Here is a 17,385-nt window from a genome sequence, read left to right on the forward strand (position 1 = left end):
ATAGGGCAGCTTACAGGCTAGCTACATTTCCGATCCTCAATTTAGGTTTTTAGAATAAAGGACATGGTGCTGATATTCAGGAAAAGGAAAATAAACATTGTTTGGGATCTCAGCCAACTCTTCTGCTAGGAAGATATTGACATTATTGTCCTCATTGGCTGATTCTAATAGCGTTGCTAGGGACTTGGTGTCAAATATAACTGGCTTACAAAGAAGAGAAGCAGCAAGAAGATTTGGTTATAATTAGCTTGGAATTTAGGCAAATCTACAAAATTCATTTTACTCTTTCCATATAAATTATTCTTAAAGTACATTCCAAAGACCCCATCATACTTACCTTTTATATTTATTTTTTTATTCAGTCCAGTTTTGGCTTTAATCAGTAGATTTTGTTTACTTAGTGTCAATAAGGGCTTATATTTATTATGATATGGAAAAGTGGATGAAATTACTAAAATAGGTGTTTGACCATCTGGAATTTTAGCATCGTGTTGCCATGTTAAGAATAGTCATGAAATTATGACTGCATGCCATCAGATTTATTTGTATTCTTCATTGTATGTGGTGGAGGGAACAGAAGATAAGGATAAAACATTATTCCTAATCTTGTTTTTTAAGGAAAAATTGGTTTTTTATTTCTGTAAATAATACTAACATTTCAGGTCTTAACATTTCTTTTTCATTTCATTTCATATTTTAGCTTAAAAGGATCAAATCGTAAGTCTGAAGCATATAGTTAAAGTAATTTACTAGTATCCAAACTTTGTTAGAGTGTGTGTGTGTGTGTGTGTGTGTGTGTGTGTGTGTGTGTGTGTGTGTGTGTGTGTGTATGTGTAGGCAGTTGGGATTAAGTGACTTTTGCCCGGGGTCACACAGCTAGTAAGTATCTGAGGCCTCATTTGAAGTCAGGTCCTCCTGACTCCAGGGCCAGTGCTTGATCCACCGTGCCACCTAGCTGCCCCTATGGTATTTTTCAAATGTGTCTCCCATGTCCAGAGGGATGGACAGTATAGGTAATTGTCTACAGAAAAATCTATATTGTATCTATCTTTGTATACCTAGTGCTTAGTTTAATACTTACATGGCATAGTTACATAATAACTATTTCAACTAATCAAAAGTGGTTGATTGATCTTGAATTTCCAGCAGATATGATGTGGCTGTGGCAGTGGCAGTGGGGTGCCTGAGTCTTATGATCTTGTGGGAGTAGGATGGAGAGGGTCAGTGAGTTCTACTTCTTAGTTTCCAGGTGATCTGACCCATTTTCTTGTCTCTGCTGGACCAGCCTGCCCCAGGAGGTCAGTGTTACCAGCTTATCTTCCAGCCACTGCTCTGCCTCTAAGGCTGGGTATTTCTGTACTGGACTAGTGAGAAGGCTGTCAAATACCTCGTACCTGGGTCTGCTCCCAGCTGCCTGTCTGTATCCCAGCACTGTGGTAGAGTAATCACTGCCTATAGTCCTCTCTCTCATAGTCACTGGATGCTTGGATAGGTTATTACTGACTTTATCAGAGACATATGTTGGGGAAAGGAGGCAATGCAGGTCTCTTGGTGCTGTCACCCTTGAATTCCACGCTACTCTGTTATTTCAGTTACCATGATGTTGGCATCTGCAAAGCTGTTGTCATTCTGTAGATGAACTCTGTCATCCCTGCTATCTGCTAGGGAAAATAAACTCATTGCTTCTGCTCTATCAGTAATGATGAAAGGAAAGTAGCAATGAAATTCATGTTGAGATCTCCCCTTTTCTCCTGTCAGGCACACAGTCATTTCAACATTTGGTATTTGTAAAGAATGTAATCCAAGAAGGACTTGATTATGGAACTTGAGATCATTAACGTGTGTCCCAAGTATTGATGAGTCACTAAATTGTCTCTCAGGATTTCATGAGTGGATACAGTGCTGGTCCTGGATTCCAGAAGATCTGAGTTCAAATTTGGCTTCAGATACTTACTAGTGTGACCCTGGGCAAGTCACTTAATGCTGTTTGCCTTAGTTTCCTCAAATCTGTAAAATGAACTGGCGAAAGAAATGGCAAATCACTCTAGTATCTTTGCCAAAAAACCCTCAAATATGGTCATGGAGAGTCGGATAGGACTGAAACGATTCAACATCATACCTTGTATAACTCTTGTTAGCTGACACCTTTTAATTTACTGATATCTTCAGAATTCAGCTATGTGGCTATTATCATTGTGATTGGAATTGTTCAGCAGCCCTGTCCCTCTTATAATACTTCTTGTTTTGGTGAATACTGATAAAATGGAAGGACTTTTCTGGATTCATGTGATAAAAAATTGCAAGAAATGGAAAAAATAAAATTTAATAGGATTTTACTTTCTGTTTAACAGAGCAAGTGTAATTAGTAGCTGGACTTGATATGGATTATGTAGGACATTTAACCCAATAGTAAATAGCCTAATTTTATTTTAGATATAGAGATCTAAAATATTTTGTTTTTATTTAAAGAGAGAGAAAAGAATGAAATCATTTCCAGGTAGTATTAAAGAACACAGAGAAACATCTCACTTGTATCTTGCCTCAGTATGAACACCAAAATATTGAGAAACACAGAAAAACTGCCAGGTTCTAATGAACCCATGAATTTAGATGGTCAGTTAGGTTTGTAAATAATTTTTGTAAAATAGTCTTTTCATACTGATTGTTCATAGGATCATGGGGCCTACAGTTGAAAGGAGCCTTACAGATCCCCTTTTTCAGTTCATTTTTTTGTTTCAAATGATCAAACAAGTGAAATGTGTCAAACAACTTGCCCCAAGGTCACATAAAATTAAAGTAAGTAGTAATACTCTGTATTCCAAATCCTTTGAAAACATCACATCATGGTTTACAAAATGCTGTGTTTGATTTTCAAAATAGTTGGAACAGAAATGTCATGGATTTAGAGTTGGAAGAAATCTTTGATGTTAGTCTAACTTCTTTAGTTTTAGTTGAGGGAAAAAAGACCCAAACAGAAAGAACTTTCCCAGGGTCACATCTGTACATGGCATAGCCTGCATTTGATACAGATCGATTTGATACCAAATCCAGCACTCTTCCCATTTGACCTTGATGCCTGTGAATAAAAATCACGTAATTAATGGAAACCCAGATAACAATGAAAATGTGACCATCTTATTTATGCCAGTACTTTGAAATGCAGCATAAATTGAAAGTATTTAGTGGCATTGTCCTAAAAGAGCACAAAAATGGAGTGAGGGATAAGGGTAGAGGAGAAAGATGGTCATTCCATGGAAGTCTGTTGCAGACTATGGCTGAATATACCATTTTTGTTGTGTTTTTCTTCTTGTTGTGTGGCTGGGCCTGGGTGCGGTGGAGGAGCTGACTTTTGTGCTGTGGATTTCCATTTTCTTTGTCTAGCTGTCCTCTCTTTGTTTTTCTGGTTGCTTTTATCTGTTGTGTCTCATTTTCTCTTCTTTTTTACCCTTTTGGCCATGCCTGTAGTTCATCTCCTTTTCTCAATATGTCCCACGTTTTAAAAAAATATATAATTTGATATGTTCTTTACATAGTCTTGTTCCTTGCTCCCGAATTTAAAAACAAGTTGATGGAGCATTTTATATTTTTCTCAAAAACAAAAAACCCAACCCTGAATAAATAAGTTTTTACCATGTGACCCTCATTAATTCACACAAACTTACTCCTCTTCCCTCTCTGATACCTAATGTAAGACAGGTTTCCTATACCACCAGCCAGGTGGCACAGTGGATAGAATGCTGGACCTAGAATGAGGAAGAGTTCAAAATCTGCCTCTCATGTTTTTACAATCTTCATAACCCTGGGCAAATCAGTTAACCTGTCTCAGCCTTACTTTCTTCATTTGGAAAATGGGAAAATACTAGCATTTAAATACCAGAGTTTTGAGGATCAAATGATGTAATATTGGTAAATCTCTTTACAGATCTTAAAGCAGTATATAAATTCTAGTTATTATCTATCGTAACAGAAATTTGTAGACATTCCTGATGTTAATTGTACATTTTGCCAAGATGGTAAATCATCAGGTTTTCCAAACCTTTGGAGGTTCAGAATTGCTGTTGTTACCAGCCTAATTGGGTGAAATTATGAAAAGGAAATTTTCTTTTCCAAAATAGGAAAGAGATTTTGGGAGAAAGGTAGAAAGTGAGTAAATGTGATAAAAATAAAACCATTTACTCATTGTAATAAGACAGCAAATATTATTATAAAGTTAAAATTGGTATTCCTTTACGTTAGTTTAAGTTGCTCAGCTTAAGCTGTAAGAATTGTTCTTAACTCTTAGGGCAGTGCCTGGCAAAAAGTAAGGACATACATGGCTTGTTTGTTGATTGGAAATCAAGTGTTGGAATGAGGGTCTAGCAGTGGCTGTGGGGGGGGGGTATAGCCCTCTAGGGGGCACACTTTCATCAGAAGTCCACTTTTGTAGCTAAGCAGCTAATGTAGTCTGGCAAGAATGCTTTCCTCTGCCTCTGGTAAGGTGGGAACAGACAAGGAAAGGTGGGTGATTACAGGCCTAGAAGAGACTTACGTTTACCACTGTAGCCGTTATCCTTTAAAAATCAATTTAGCATCAGCATGAAATTCCTCTTGTTTGCCTATAGTAGGCAAAAAGGGTAGTAGGTTGATTATCTTAAATGCTGCTTTTTTGTTTAAATAAACATCAGACCAAAATTTTTTTTTCTTCTTACACAGTACAGTTTCTTTTTAATGTAATTAACACAGTAGATTTTTGAGCCCTTTGTTTTATGAGGAAGATGGATAAGTTTGATTTCATCATATTTTAAAAATTATATCTTTTGTCATTATGTATAAATATTTTTCTTTAGGTTAGAATTTAAATATTGGCCTTTATTTTAGCTAAATTATATAAAAAAATTTAAATAAATAAATTTTCATGAAATAAAATAGTTATATATAAAGTATGAATATTTGTTTTTAGTTTAGAATTTAAATATTGGGCCTTTAATTTAGCTGTACTATATTAATCTTTAGAATTGACAGAAAAAACTAAAAGCAGGAAGCAAAAGGTGTTGATACTTTTCTGTATGCAGTAATGAAAGACATCTTCAAAATGCTAGAATTGGGATGCATGAAACTGCATTACATAAAAATCATTCATTTTTATGTTCTCAGTTAAATTCCAAGTCTGTTGGCTACAGAGGTGTGATTGGCATTTGTTGGAGGAAATTAAATGGGTTTACTATCTCCACTGTAGACAGAATTATGGTTTTTAATATATTATACTTACTGACCTTATAAGGAAAGAAAGTGTAGGGTGAAATGCTTCATGTTTTTTTCTATATTAATTGAAATTTCTTTTATCATGAAATTTGTAAAAATTCAAGGTTTTCTTTACTATAGATTCAGCCATAAAATTAAAAGCAATTTTTCCACAACGATATTCATAGAGATCTGATTATTATTATCTGATCATTGTAACTTCCATAACAGTTGATAAGCAAATTTGATGATTAAGTTTTATCAAATAGTAGTAAAGTAAAAAGTGTTCATAAGAAGAAAAATAACTTGTGGAGGTCATTCCTATAGTCATAGAAAGTAGAGGTTTACATAATCTACACATGTATAAAAATTAATTTTGAAAAATCTTAAATCCCTAGTATTCTAATATTTCTAAAATAAAGGGGTTGGCCATAGAAGATTTAGAAGTCCTCTAAGGGTCTCTTCCCACTCCAACTCAATGATCCTATAATCTATGAACCTTTGCTGCTGCCTTCTAGTGTGGAGAGTGTAGCAGAAGTGATGGAGTAGAGAAATGAACTTCTGTGAACTGGCTTCAAAATTTACCATGCTATTGCTGTTAATTAGGCGGGCTATTAGGTTTACCATAGCCAGAATTTAAGCATTATTCTTTAAGTTGATCGCTTTTATTGATGTTGACACAGGGTCATTGAAGTAAGGATCCTAGCTCTCAGCCACTAAAGTCCCAGTGGGTTAGTTAATAACCTTTTTGTGTTGTACTAGAGTTCCTAAAACTGGTCAGTCAACCAGCATTTATTAAGCACTTAACTCTGTATCAGTCACTGTGCTAAGTACTAGGAATACAAACAAAGGCAAAAATACTGTCCTTTCCTTAAAGGAGCTCACATTTTAATGGGTGGGATGTAGTTATTTATTACGTACATAAAAGATATGTACAGAATAGATGGGAGGTGGTAATGAGCAGAGAGGGAATATGGAGCAGTGGGGTGCAGAAGAAAAAACTCCTGTAGAAAGTGGGAAATTAAACTGAGTCTTGAGGGAGGCCAAGGAAGAAAAGAGGCAGGAGGCTTAGGGGACAGAATTATTCCAGGCATGGAGCCTGCCCATACAAAGACATAGAAGTGGGAGCTCGATGGCAATGTGTGAGGAGTAGATAGCTGCAACTAGGCCAGTATAGCTGGATTCTAAAGTATTTAGAAGGGAGTAAAATATAAGAATATTGGAAAGGTAGGAAGGGACCAGGGGCTGTTAACACTTTAAATGCCAAATAAAGGAGTTTACATTTGATCGTGAAATGAATAGGGAAGCTTTGGAATTTATTGAGTGGGGTAGGGAGGAGGCCTTGATCAAACCTACACTTTAGGAAAATTGCTTTGAAATCTAAGTGGAGGAGGCTTGGAGTGGGGAGCTTCTTGAGGCAGGGAGACCAGTTGGAATTGGAATAGTCAAGGCATGAGGTAATGAGTGTCTGTACCATGATGCCAGTGTAAAAGGATAGAAGAGAACATATACAAGAGACTTTGTAAAGGGAGAATTGGCAGTAATTGGCAGCAGATTGGATGTGGTAGGGGTAAGGGGAAAGGTTGAAAGTGAGGAGTCAAGGAAACATCTTTTGAGCCTGATTGATTGGGAGGCTGGTGGTGCCTTCAACAGTAATAGGGAGGTTAGAAAGAGGGGAAGGTTTGGTGGAGGTGGGGAGATAATGACTTCAGTTTTGGACATGGTGATTTTTAAGATGTCTACAGCACATCCAGTTTGAGATGTTCAAAGAGTTGTGAGACTGTATGTCAGAAGAGAGGCTGGGTCTGGATAAATAGATCTGAGAATCATCTGTGTAAGGATGATAATTGAATCCATGGGAGCTGTTGCAATCATCCACCAAACAGCATATTATAGAAGGAGAAGAGAAAAGGGCCCAGGCCTGAACCTCAGGGGATATCGCCATTAGTGGGTGTGGCCTGTATGAAAATCCAGAAAAAGACAGAGAAAGAACAGCCAGGAGCTTAACTAGGAGAGAAGAGCAATGTCATAAAAACCTAGAGAAAAAAGAATATTGAGGAGAAAAGGGTGATAGATGGTGTCAGAGACTTCAGAGAGTTTGAGAATAATGAGAATTGAGAAAAAGGTTATTACATTTGCCAGATTAGATTTGGTGGGAGAAAACAAACAAAAATATTAGTGTATCACTTAATTATAGGATTTAGAGCTGGAAGACCAGAGAGATCTTAAGGAGAAACAGTTTTATGTAGTGGAAAGAATATTGAACTTGGGGTTGGAAAAAGACTGTGTTCAAATCCCACCTCCTACACTACTACTTATGTGACCTTGTGCAAATCACTTAACTTCCTTGTCTTTTCAATTTCTTCATTTTTAAAATGTGAATAATTATATGTATGCTGCCACACTCACAGGACTGTGAGGCTAAAACTTGATATAAGTATAAAATGCATCAAAATGCATCAAAAAAACCCTTAAAGTACTAAATATCAGCAGTTATTATATACTTTATACCCCACTGCCCGTCATTTTATATTTATGGAAGCTATGACCCATAGAGACTAAATGGCTTATTTTCAGTTACACAAGTAGTAAGTCTGAGTCAGGATTTGACTCCTAATCTACTATTTTGCATGCAGTTGTTGATTTCTATGTTTACATAAATGCACTTTTTTCAGGTACCATCCTATGAAGCTCAGCTAGGATTAGAAACCCTTTTATAGTATAATGGGCTATTTATTACCTTCTAAACTAGGACTTCAGTGATCATCTGGGAGTGAGGGTCACATCTTTAATGCTATTTGCCACTGTAGAAAATAAACATTAACTGAAGGAAATAATCCAAAGTCTAGAAACTTTAAGCCTAATCATTGGTAGGAGTATAGTAAAATTTGAAGCCTACTTGAATAGGTTCATTTTCTTATCAATTCTGATGTAATTATCTTAACAAGTATGTTATACCACCCCTGTGGTATATCAGTATATAATTTCAAGATAAAAGAGAAATGGCCAGTGTGATACACTTTTTACGTATTTTTCAGAATATAAAGTAGTGTCAGTTGGCATATGCTTACATTATCAATATTTACATTGTAGATATCTAAAGATTAGCATCAAGCTATTTTCTATGAAGGTTTAGAAAGCTACAATCTAATCTTAGGCTATTATATCAAACATTATTATTTTAGTAATTATGTAGGCACTGATCATTGCAATTATAATTCCATATTGGTAAGTGATTATTGAGTAGATCAAGTTACTTATCTCTCAGTCCCACCTATAGCTCTTAACACAAGCCTTCCTAGTCCATGCAGGCACAGATAGTATCACATGTATTTTGTAGTGTTGCTACTAGGTAACTCCAAGTCTGAGCTACAGTAGTGTCCATTAAAAATATGTAGTTGACCTACCTCCATCCACATGCTTCTTTTTTGATAGAAAGGGAAGTCTTACTTCTGTTTTTCATTATCATCTGTTTGGCTTCTTGTAGTAGAGGTGAATGAAATACTGCTTCTTTCTTACTGTCCTTAAATGGAGTTTCTTTGATCTACTTCTTACTTTCTTATCCAGGAGCCAGGGTAAATGGGCCTGAGTCCTGTCTTCATGACTAGTAAAATTCTAGAATATATATATTTATTGTGTGCTAGGCCCTATGCTGAGTGTTTTATAATTTTATCTCATATAATCCTAACAATAACCCTTGAAGGTAGGTGCTTTTATTATCCCCATTTTTCAAATGAGGAAACTGAGGCAAACAGAGTTTAAGGGACTTGCCCAGGGTGATGCAGCCAGTTTCTGAGGTCAAATTTCACCTCAGGTTTTCCTGACTCCAGACCCAGTGTTCTTCTATTCACTGTACCACCTAGCTGCCCCTAAAGGAATAGTCAATGAACATCTAAAGATGGAAGAGATACCATAAAGAGCCAATATAGCTTCATTAAAAATAGGTCATGTCACACCAGATTTCTTTTTTTTAAAAATAAGCTTATTAGATGAGTAAGTGAATGGAGTACTGTAGACATAGTTCTTCTAGATGGAGAGATATAGGCTAGATGATATTATCGTTAGTTAGAGTTAGGAATAGATAAATAGCTGGACTCCAAAAAAGCCGTTAATGATGTGATGTTGGCGTTGAAGAGGAAGTCTCTCATGTACTGGCCCATGGATTTGTACTTTTCATTGTGCCATTTAACATTTTTATGTCTTGAGTGGCATGTTTTTATTTTCAGAGGAAATGATGGATAACAAACTGGATGATAGAATCAGGGTCTAAAAGGATCTTGATAGGAGTAAGGTCAAATCTAATAAGATAAAATTTAATTGAATATCTATAAAGTCTTGCATTAAAAAAATTAAACACTTCGCAAATACAGGATGAGGAAATACATGGCTAGACAGCATTTGAGGAAGAATTGCAAATTCAATACGAATCAGCAGTGATATGGCAGCCACAAAAGCCGATGCAAGTTTTCATTAAGTAGAGAATAGTGTTCAGTAATAGTCCTACTGTTCTCTGCCTTGTATAGCCTCTGGCTAGAGTATTATATTTAGTCTTGAGGGCTACATTTTGAGAACGATATTGATAAACTAGAGAGCATCCAGTGAGGGAGACAGCCATAGTGGTAAAAGGTCCTTGAGATCATGCTATATGAGGGTCGGTTGAAGGAAGTGGTGATATTTAGCCTAGATAAAGAAAACAATAGGGTGGAGGGGCAGAATGAGAAGATAGCTATTTTAAAGTATTTAGATGATTGTCATATGGAAGAAGAATAAGACTTGCTCTTCTTGGTACCAGAAACAGTACTAGGCACATATGCTAGAAGTTGAAAAGAAGCAAATTTAGGATTTATGTAAGGAAAAACTTCCTACCAACTAGAATTATTGGAAAGTGGAATAGAATAGCTCAGTAGATAGTGGGTTCTGTTCATAAGAGGTCTTCAAACAAAGATGTTAACACATATAGAGTAGAGAGGATTCTTGTTCAAATACATTTTGGTCTTTGAGGGCCCTTCCAACTCTGAGATTCTGTGATTATGATTTGGTGACCACGTTTTTATATTTCTTTTCTGATTTGTCGTGAGTTGTAATATCACTGGGTTTCAAATTACTTGAACTTAAATAATGTGAATTATTATGTTTGTAGATCAATCTGTTAAAGTCTTTACAACAGAATATTTTATGGCATTTCCTTGTGTGAATTAGATATTCTTCCACTAACGACTGACTATTCCTCATCATACATTAGAGATGACTCTAAAATTTCATTCATTCAATCATTCATTCATTCATTCGTTCATTCATTCACTTACTTATCTGTTTATTTATTTGCTTGCTTGTGTATCTATCTATTTATTTTTTAAATTTATTTATTAGGATAGGCAGTGGGGTTAAGTGACTTGCCCAGGGTCACACAGCTAGTAAGTGTTATATGTCTGAGGCTGGATTTGAACTCAGGTCCTCCTGAATCCAATGCTAGAGCTCTATCCACTGCATCATCTAGCTGCCCCTTGTTCCACTGCACCACCTAGCTGCCCCTTAGAATTTTAAAGGCTATGACATTAGAGCATAAAATCTGTCTGGAAGCTTCTGTAATCCAGCCTAGCTAACTGTGGAGAGCCTTATCAACAGAACATTGGTCTCCTGGTGATATTGATGATGATGATGATGATGATTTTTTTGGTGATAGCAATTCACAAAAAAATTTAATATTTTATTTAAAAAATAAAAATTTAGCCATAGCTAAATTGCTGTATGCTTTCTTGGAGGGAGTGCCTAGACAAGTGACATCACAAATCTTTTCAAGTATTAAGAATTAAAGAATGCACTTAGTAACCCTTGTTACTAATAGGTCCAGCGTGAGAATGAGAATGAAACGTAGGATCGTACATTTAGAGATAGAGGGAAACTGACTTGTCATCTCATCTAATGTCCTTGTTTTATAAATAAAGAAACTGAGGCTCAGGAAGATTGATTTGTCAAAGTCATGTGTGGGTAAGTGGCCAAGATAGGATTCCACAGCCATGTTCACTTATTGTAGATCCAGTGATCATTCTACCACACTGTACTGGATAACTCTCAGCTTTTGGTTTTGGATTTATATTTTTGGCACAGTAATATTGGAAAAAATCACAATTTTTGTCTGCCACATAGTATAATTTGAGAAGATTTTCAAACCAATTTCAATTTTTTTGTATGTTAACATGGTAGAGCCTAATGCATAAAATAAAATGTTGCTTTAAAATAGTCAGTAAAAGTATTAGTGCTACTTTCTGTGATTCTTTAGATTACTCTTCTGAAGTGTTTTTCCCTCTCCCATTCTTTTCAGGATCTCTTTGTAGTTAGACATGAATTGGCCATAATGAGACTAGCTGCTTTCATGGGAATAACTATGTTAGTTGGAATAACTGGACTCTTTTATACACAACTCATTGGCATCATCACTGTAAGTATGATGAAGTTTTTTTTTTTGACATATGTTTTTCCAAGTAAAATAACTTTGAGAACATTAATAAATGAAAAGCTTTATGTAATTTACATTTTAAAAATTGACTGAGTTTTCTTTATTAAATATAGATTTGATGGATTACATTCTTAACTATAGAGTTACCTGAAAAAACAAATTGGTGATAAAACGTCTTAGTAAATAATAAAAGATTATTGATTCAACTGATTTGATAACTTATTTGATTATTTGTCTTCATTGATAATTTATTTCAGTTCAGCTTGAACAATTTAAGGTATAAATAGTGGTGGATTGTTGAATTCAGAGTTGTTATCACTCTTATACTTTGTAAGAGTATATTTTCCTTTGTGATTTTTTTCAAGATAGCATGTTTTTATTTCAGCTTACTTTTTTTCCATATAACATGTTTTTCAAAATGCTGTCTCTTTTCATTTATTCTCCAGTAATTTTAAAGGTCCTATATGAACAATATGCTAGATACTAGAGGTGATCAGAGATGATTAAGAGCTCTCTTGGCCCTCATGGAGCTTATAGTAGGGAAGATAAAATGCATGAGCAAATACATAATGGCGTACAATAACTGTACCACAGATTAGAAATAATAAAAGGGTGGAACAGATACAAAACCTCTCACCTGCGCACTTCAGTTCTGGATCACGATCACCTATTTTGTCCCAGAGACATCTCAAACTTAAAATCTTTTCCCTCTAAACTCTCTCCAGACTTCCCTGTTTCCATCAAAGGTATCATCACCATCCTTCAGTCTCCTAGGTTAGTGACCTTGGCATTGCCCTCCTCATTCTCATTCATTCCATGTATCCACTCACTTGCCATTTCTGTGTCTACCTCATTCTTGCTTCCAATCTGTTCTTTCTAGTCACACAGGTACCACCTTAGTTATCATCTTATCACCTCACCTAGATTATTGAAACATCTTCCTTTTTTTTTTTTAAGGTGAGGCAATTGGGGTTATGTGACTTGCCCAGAGTCACACAGCTAGTGAGTATTATGTATCTGAGTCCGCATTTGAACTCAGGTCCTCTTGGCTCAAGGCCAGTGCTCTATCCACTGCGCCACCTAGCTGCCCCTTGAAACATCTTTCTAATTGATCTCCCTGTTGCAAGTCTCTTACCATTCCAGTCCATCTTACAGACTTCTGTCAAAATGTCTTCCTTCAGCGTAGATCTGACCACATGACTCCTGCCTTAAGGAACTTCCTATTGATTCTAAGATAAAATATAAACTCTTTAGTTTTTAATTCCCTTCACAACCTGACCCCAACCTATCTTTCTAGCCTCTTTGGATTTGCTTTCCTGTATTCTGTGATGCCACCAAAATAGAATTCTTTTTGTTTCTCACACATGATAGCCCTACATGCCTTTGCAGTGACCATCCCACATTCTTGGAATACACTCCCTTCTTTCCCTCTCCTCCTTATAGATTCCCTCTATGACTTTAAGAAGCAGCACAGGCACCATATTCTTCATGAAGCCCTCTCCTAATTGCTAGACCTGAAAAGTAGAAATAAGTGGACATGATGGAACTTCGCCAGGATTGAGAAGTCCCTAGGTCTTATGGCAGGAACCTCTGAGTAGCACTATGTAACTATTAGATATAATTAGTGGAGAGAAGAAGGTGAGATGTGTTGTAGATAGAAGAAATTGAATGAGCTAGTACCCTGTTATTTGATTTAGCAAGTCAAATGATACTTCAGCAGACAGACTTGAATAAAAATACTAAATTCTGGAGTAAGGAAATGAAAAAAGGTTTGAAGGGAAATCTAAATATATGTTGGAAATAAGTTGAATGAACTATGATAACAGTAATCATTTTGTGTCTCAGCCTCTAGATGTTTTACATAGAAAGACCAATCTTAAAAGATTAGTAATTATCATTCACAGCACAAGAGTTTAAAATTCAAATTCCTACATGATTTATAGTGTATTTATTTTTAAATAATAGAGATAGTGTGAAATAGTGGATAGAGTCTGAAGCTAGGTGCCAAGGACATCCAGATTTAGATCCCACTTCTGACAGTTACTGTGTGACCTCAGACAAGGCATTTAACTACTCTGTGTTTCAGACAGTTTCCTAGAACTTTTCTCCTTAATCTTCAAGAATAGAATTTCCACACTAGGAATTCTCAGACAAAAATAAAAAATCCTTCAGGTATTCTTAAGTACTAAATTACCTCAAATGCTTTAGTGCCAAACAGTAATAAAAAGTGTTCACTTGAGAATTAAGAGATGTGGTTTCAAGATCCAGCTTTTGATACTAGCTGTGTGACTATGTGCAAGTCATTTAATCTATGTTTCAGTTTACTGAACATTAAAATGTGAATAATGATACTTGCATGACCCATATGGTGTCACATCACTTAACCAAATAAATAAATAAAGGAGTGAAGGAATCAATAAATAAAAGCCCCTTTTTAAAGTCAATTTCTTACTTTATGTGAATTTTTTTTGTAAATAACCACTTGGTATAAGTCAGAAATTCTCTCTTGGTATAAAAGCAGGAAAATACTATCTTCCTATGGCTAGTGGAAGGTAAAAGGGAAATCATTTGGGCAGTGATCCTTTGATGTCATGATATGACCTAGCAAAAACAGATTATCTGTGACCCAGACTAAATAATTAAAAATTGCTCAAACTTTAAAATAACAGATTTACTAATCTCCTTTTCAAAGTTAAAAAAGGTCTGTCTCCACATAATGCTGCCAGATGTTTCATTTTATCTGCATAGACTAATCTGAACCCCAGTTTTAAAGGATTACCTCTGATTATTTTAATGTTTAAATACTAAATAAGATTCAGGTTTCATACATTCTTATTAAAGCTTAGTAATTTTTTTTACACATTTTCAAAGTAGTCTGAAAATCACAGTATTATGTTCTACAAACATATTCCTTGTCTTGTTTAGTGGCAATTATTTCTGCTTTGCTATTCTACTTACTTTTGAATTTGTCTAGAGTTAGAATCATAGATCTAAAGCTATAGCAATTTGCTTCTTCTGTTTAGCTGTTATTTACTAGTTGTGATGTTTGATGGCTGTTTATTACCATAAGTGGAACCTGATGGTGGTGTTCACAAAGTAATTAACACTGTCAAGCTTTTTTTTTTCTAAATTAAATCCCAATCTGCATAGTGTACAGTAATAATGTTAATACTATTGAATAACAATCCTGAAAATGTAGAATGGATTTAGTGGTTGTTTTCTCAGTTACTGAGGTAGGAAAGGAACAGTGTAAAAACTTAGGGGGTTTGGGAGTTAGTGGTAGAACAGCCTGATTATGATCTATATGACATTGAATTCTTGTGTAGCAGGATTCTGCTTCTTAAGCTTTCTTCTTTGTAGAAGCGTTTAGTTTTCAGTACAAAGTGAAGTGTATGTTGGAATGTCTTTTTGTTACTTAGTACTTTTTGCAGTGATTAAAAAACAGAAAAGGTGTTTAGTGTTCACTTTGTCAAAACCTAAATTTTCAAAGATAGATAAATTTTTGACATTTTAATTTCGTGTCACTTGGACAGGCTCTCTTTTGGATTATTAAAGATGGTCTTATTTCTTCTCTCAGTTCAACTGAGAATTGTCAGTTTCTCTTCACTGAAGTTGGTACCTAAAGAGCTCAGTAAATATTTTCTTAAGGAGATATTAAAGATATCATCTATATACAAATGACTTAACATTGGCTTGAACTTTTCATAAGTGGGCTACTTGGCTTTTCATACACATACACACACATGTACACAAGTGTGTAATGTAAACATTATTAATCCTCATAATTAGTTACCTACCTATACCACAGGATTAGGGTGGTAAATTATTAACATTCATTTGGTATAATCTCTGTAAATTATGTTGGGCATGTTGAAGCCCATATTAGTTTTACAAATATGAAAAGCATGTTTAATTATGTTGAATACAGTTTACCTGTACTATTGTGAAGTATGTTCTGCACAGTTCTTTCATTTAAAACCTTATAAATATTTTAGAACTAGTCTGTAATGATTTTTTATGAATTATAGTTTTCTTCTACAAAAAGAAAAGAAATTTCATGACCCTAGAAAACCCAGGAAAATAGATGAGGCTGTGAGTTTTAATTTTTTTGTGATATAGCAAAGATCAGAATTTTCTATGTCTTGCTTTTACTCTGTTTAAATTTAGAATGCCATATAAAGTAATATGCATAATAGTTCAAGGATTTTCACTTAAATTTTATGTTACCTTGCCAGTGAAAAATGTAACTGTAAATACTTGCATTTTCAAGTATTTCTATTATATACATGCATTTATAGATGTATGAAACTTTATCACATTCTTATGCTAGTACCAAAAATCATTAAAGGTTGAAGTGTTTTTAATCTGTATTAAAATATTTCTATGTAAAACTGTATTTAGAATGCCTTTGTTTGCTCAATGTGATAAGAAAATATTTTTCTGATTAAATGATAGCTAGAATATAGCAGTTTACAATTTGCAAAACACTTTACACATGCTATCTCATTTGATTCTCATGACAACCCTGTGAAGCATGTGCTGTTATCCCCATTTTACAGATGAACAAACTGAGGCTTAGAGCATCACACAGTAAGTGTCTGAGGTGAAGTTTGAACTCAGGTCTTCCTCGCTCTAAGTCCACTGCTCTATTCGCTACACCATTTAGCTGCCTGTTTAGAAAAAACTAGAATAATCATTGATTTCATCTTATTTTTTAAGATTTCTTGCAATAAGTTTTAAAAAAACACTTGATTATCACATGGCTTAATTGGATAGAAGCTTTTCTGTAAGAAAGCAAAAAAAGTTTTCCTTTTTTCTTATAATTTTTTCAAATACTGTTTTTTAATATGAATCTTAAATGCCTATATGTAAATTTAATTCAGAAATTGAAGAGTGGAATGAATTTTATTCTTGTCTGTCATTACAAGCCCATTTTTAGAAAGGTTCACATATTTCCATTCTGTGATACAGAGGAAAGAGTGCTAGATTTGGAGTCTCAGTACTTAAGTTTGAATCCCAACTTTCCTCCTTAGTACTAATCTTTGTGTTTCTTGGCACATAACAAAATCTTTGTGCCTTAATTTGCTCATCTGTAAGATGAAGGGGTTGGACTATATGGTATGAGGGCCCTTCCAGTTCTTATTCTATGTTGTTATGACCCTTATCAATTAATAAGTGTTTATTTACTAAGCATCTGCCTTGAACCAGACTGATATTTCATTATTAGCTATATAATTTTGAGGAGGCACTATCAATTCTGTGCCATAAATGCATATTAAACCTTGTTACTATAAAATAACTTCCTGTTCGCAAGAGCATTTATAATCAAAGGTAGAAGTGGGCTGTAGTTTTTTCCTTGTTTTTTTAAGTTTGAAAATAATATAAAAATAATATAACATAAATATAATTTGAAGTCAGTTTATTATTTTAACCTTATACTCTTCACATCCCATTTTTTAAAAAGACAAAATTCCAGATCAGAAGAAAAGTACGTGAGAAAGAAAATCATCATGGACAAAAGAAATAAAGCCAATATTATATGCTCAGTGTTTTCATGCTTAATTTCTGGAGAAAAAAAATCAATATTAAATTAAATAAAACACTTCTGATTTATGCAGAATTTTTTAAAAAAGTAACCTCTATAACAGACTACTTTTTTTTTGTATGTACCTGAATTCAAATCAGATTCCTGCTCTGACACTAACCAT

General features: G+C 34.7%; 1 protein-coding gene across 1 annotated transcript in view; it reads left to right on the top strand.

Moving 5' to 3' along the window:
• The window catches only part of ZDHHC21 (zDHHC palmitoyltransferase 21), a 59,955-nt gene that overhangs the window by 29,878 nt on the left and 12,692 nt on the right, over positions 1 to 17,385 (top strand). The window contains exon 8 of the mRNA XM_020969756.2: positions 11,543 to 11,659. Within this exon, the coding sequence (XP_020825415.1) occupies positions 11,543 to 11,659 (117 nt within the window). The remainder of the gene's footprint in view (positions 1 to 11,542; positions 11,660 to 17,385) is intronic.

This window comes from Phascolarctos cinereus, unplaced genomic scaffold, assembly GCF_003287225.1.
Source record: "Phascolarctos cinereus isolate Bilbo 61053 unplaced genomic scaffold, phaCin_HiC Scaffold_4;HRSCAF=312, whole genome shotgun sequence".
Classification (NCBI taxonomy): Eukaryota; Metazoa; Chordata; class Mammalia; order Diprotodontia; family Phascolarctidae; genus Phascolarctos; species Phascolarctos cinereus.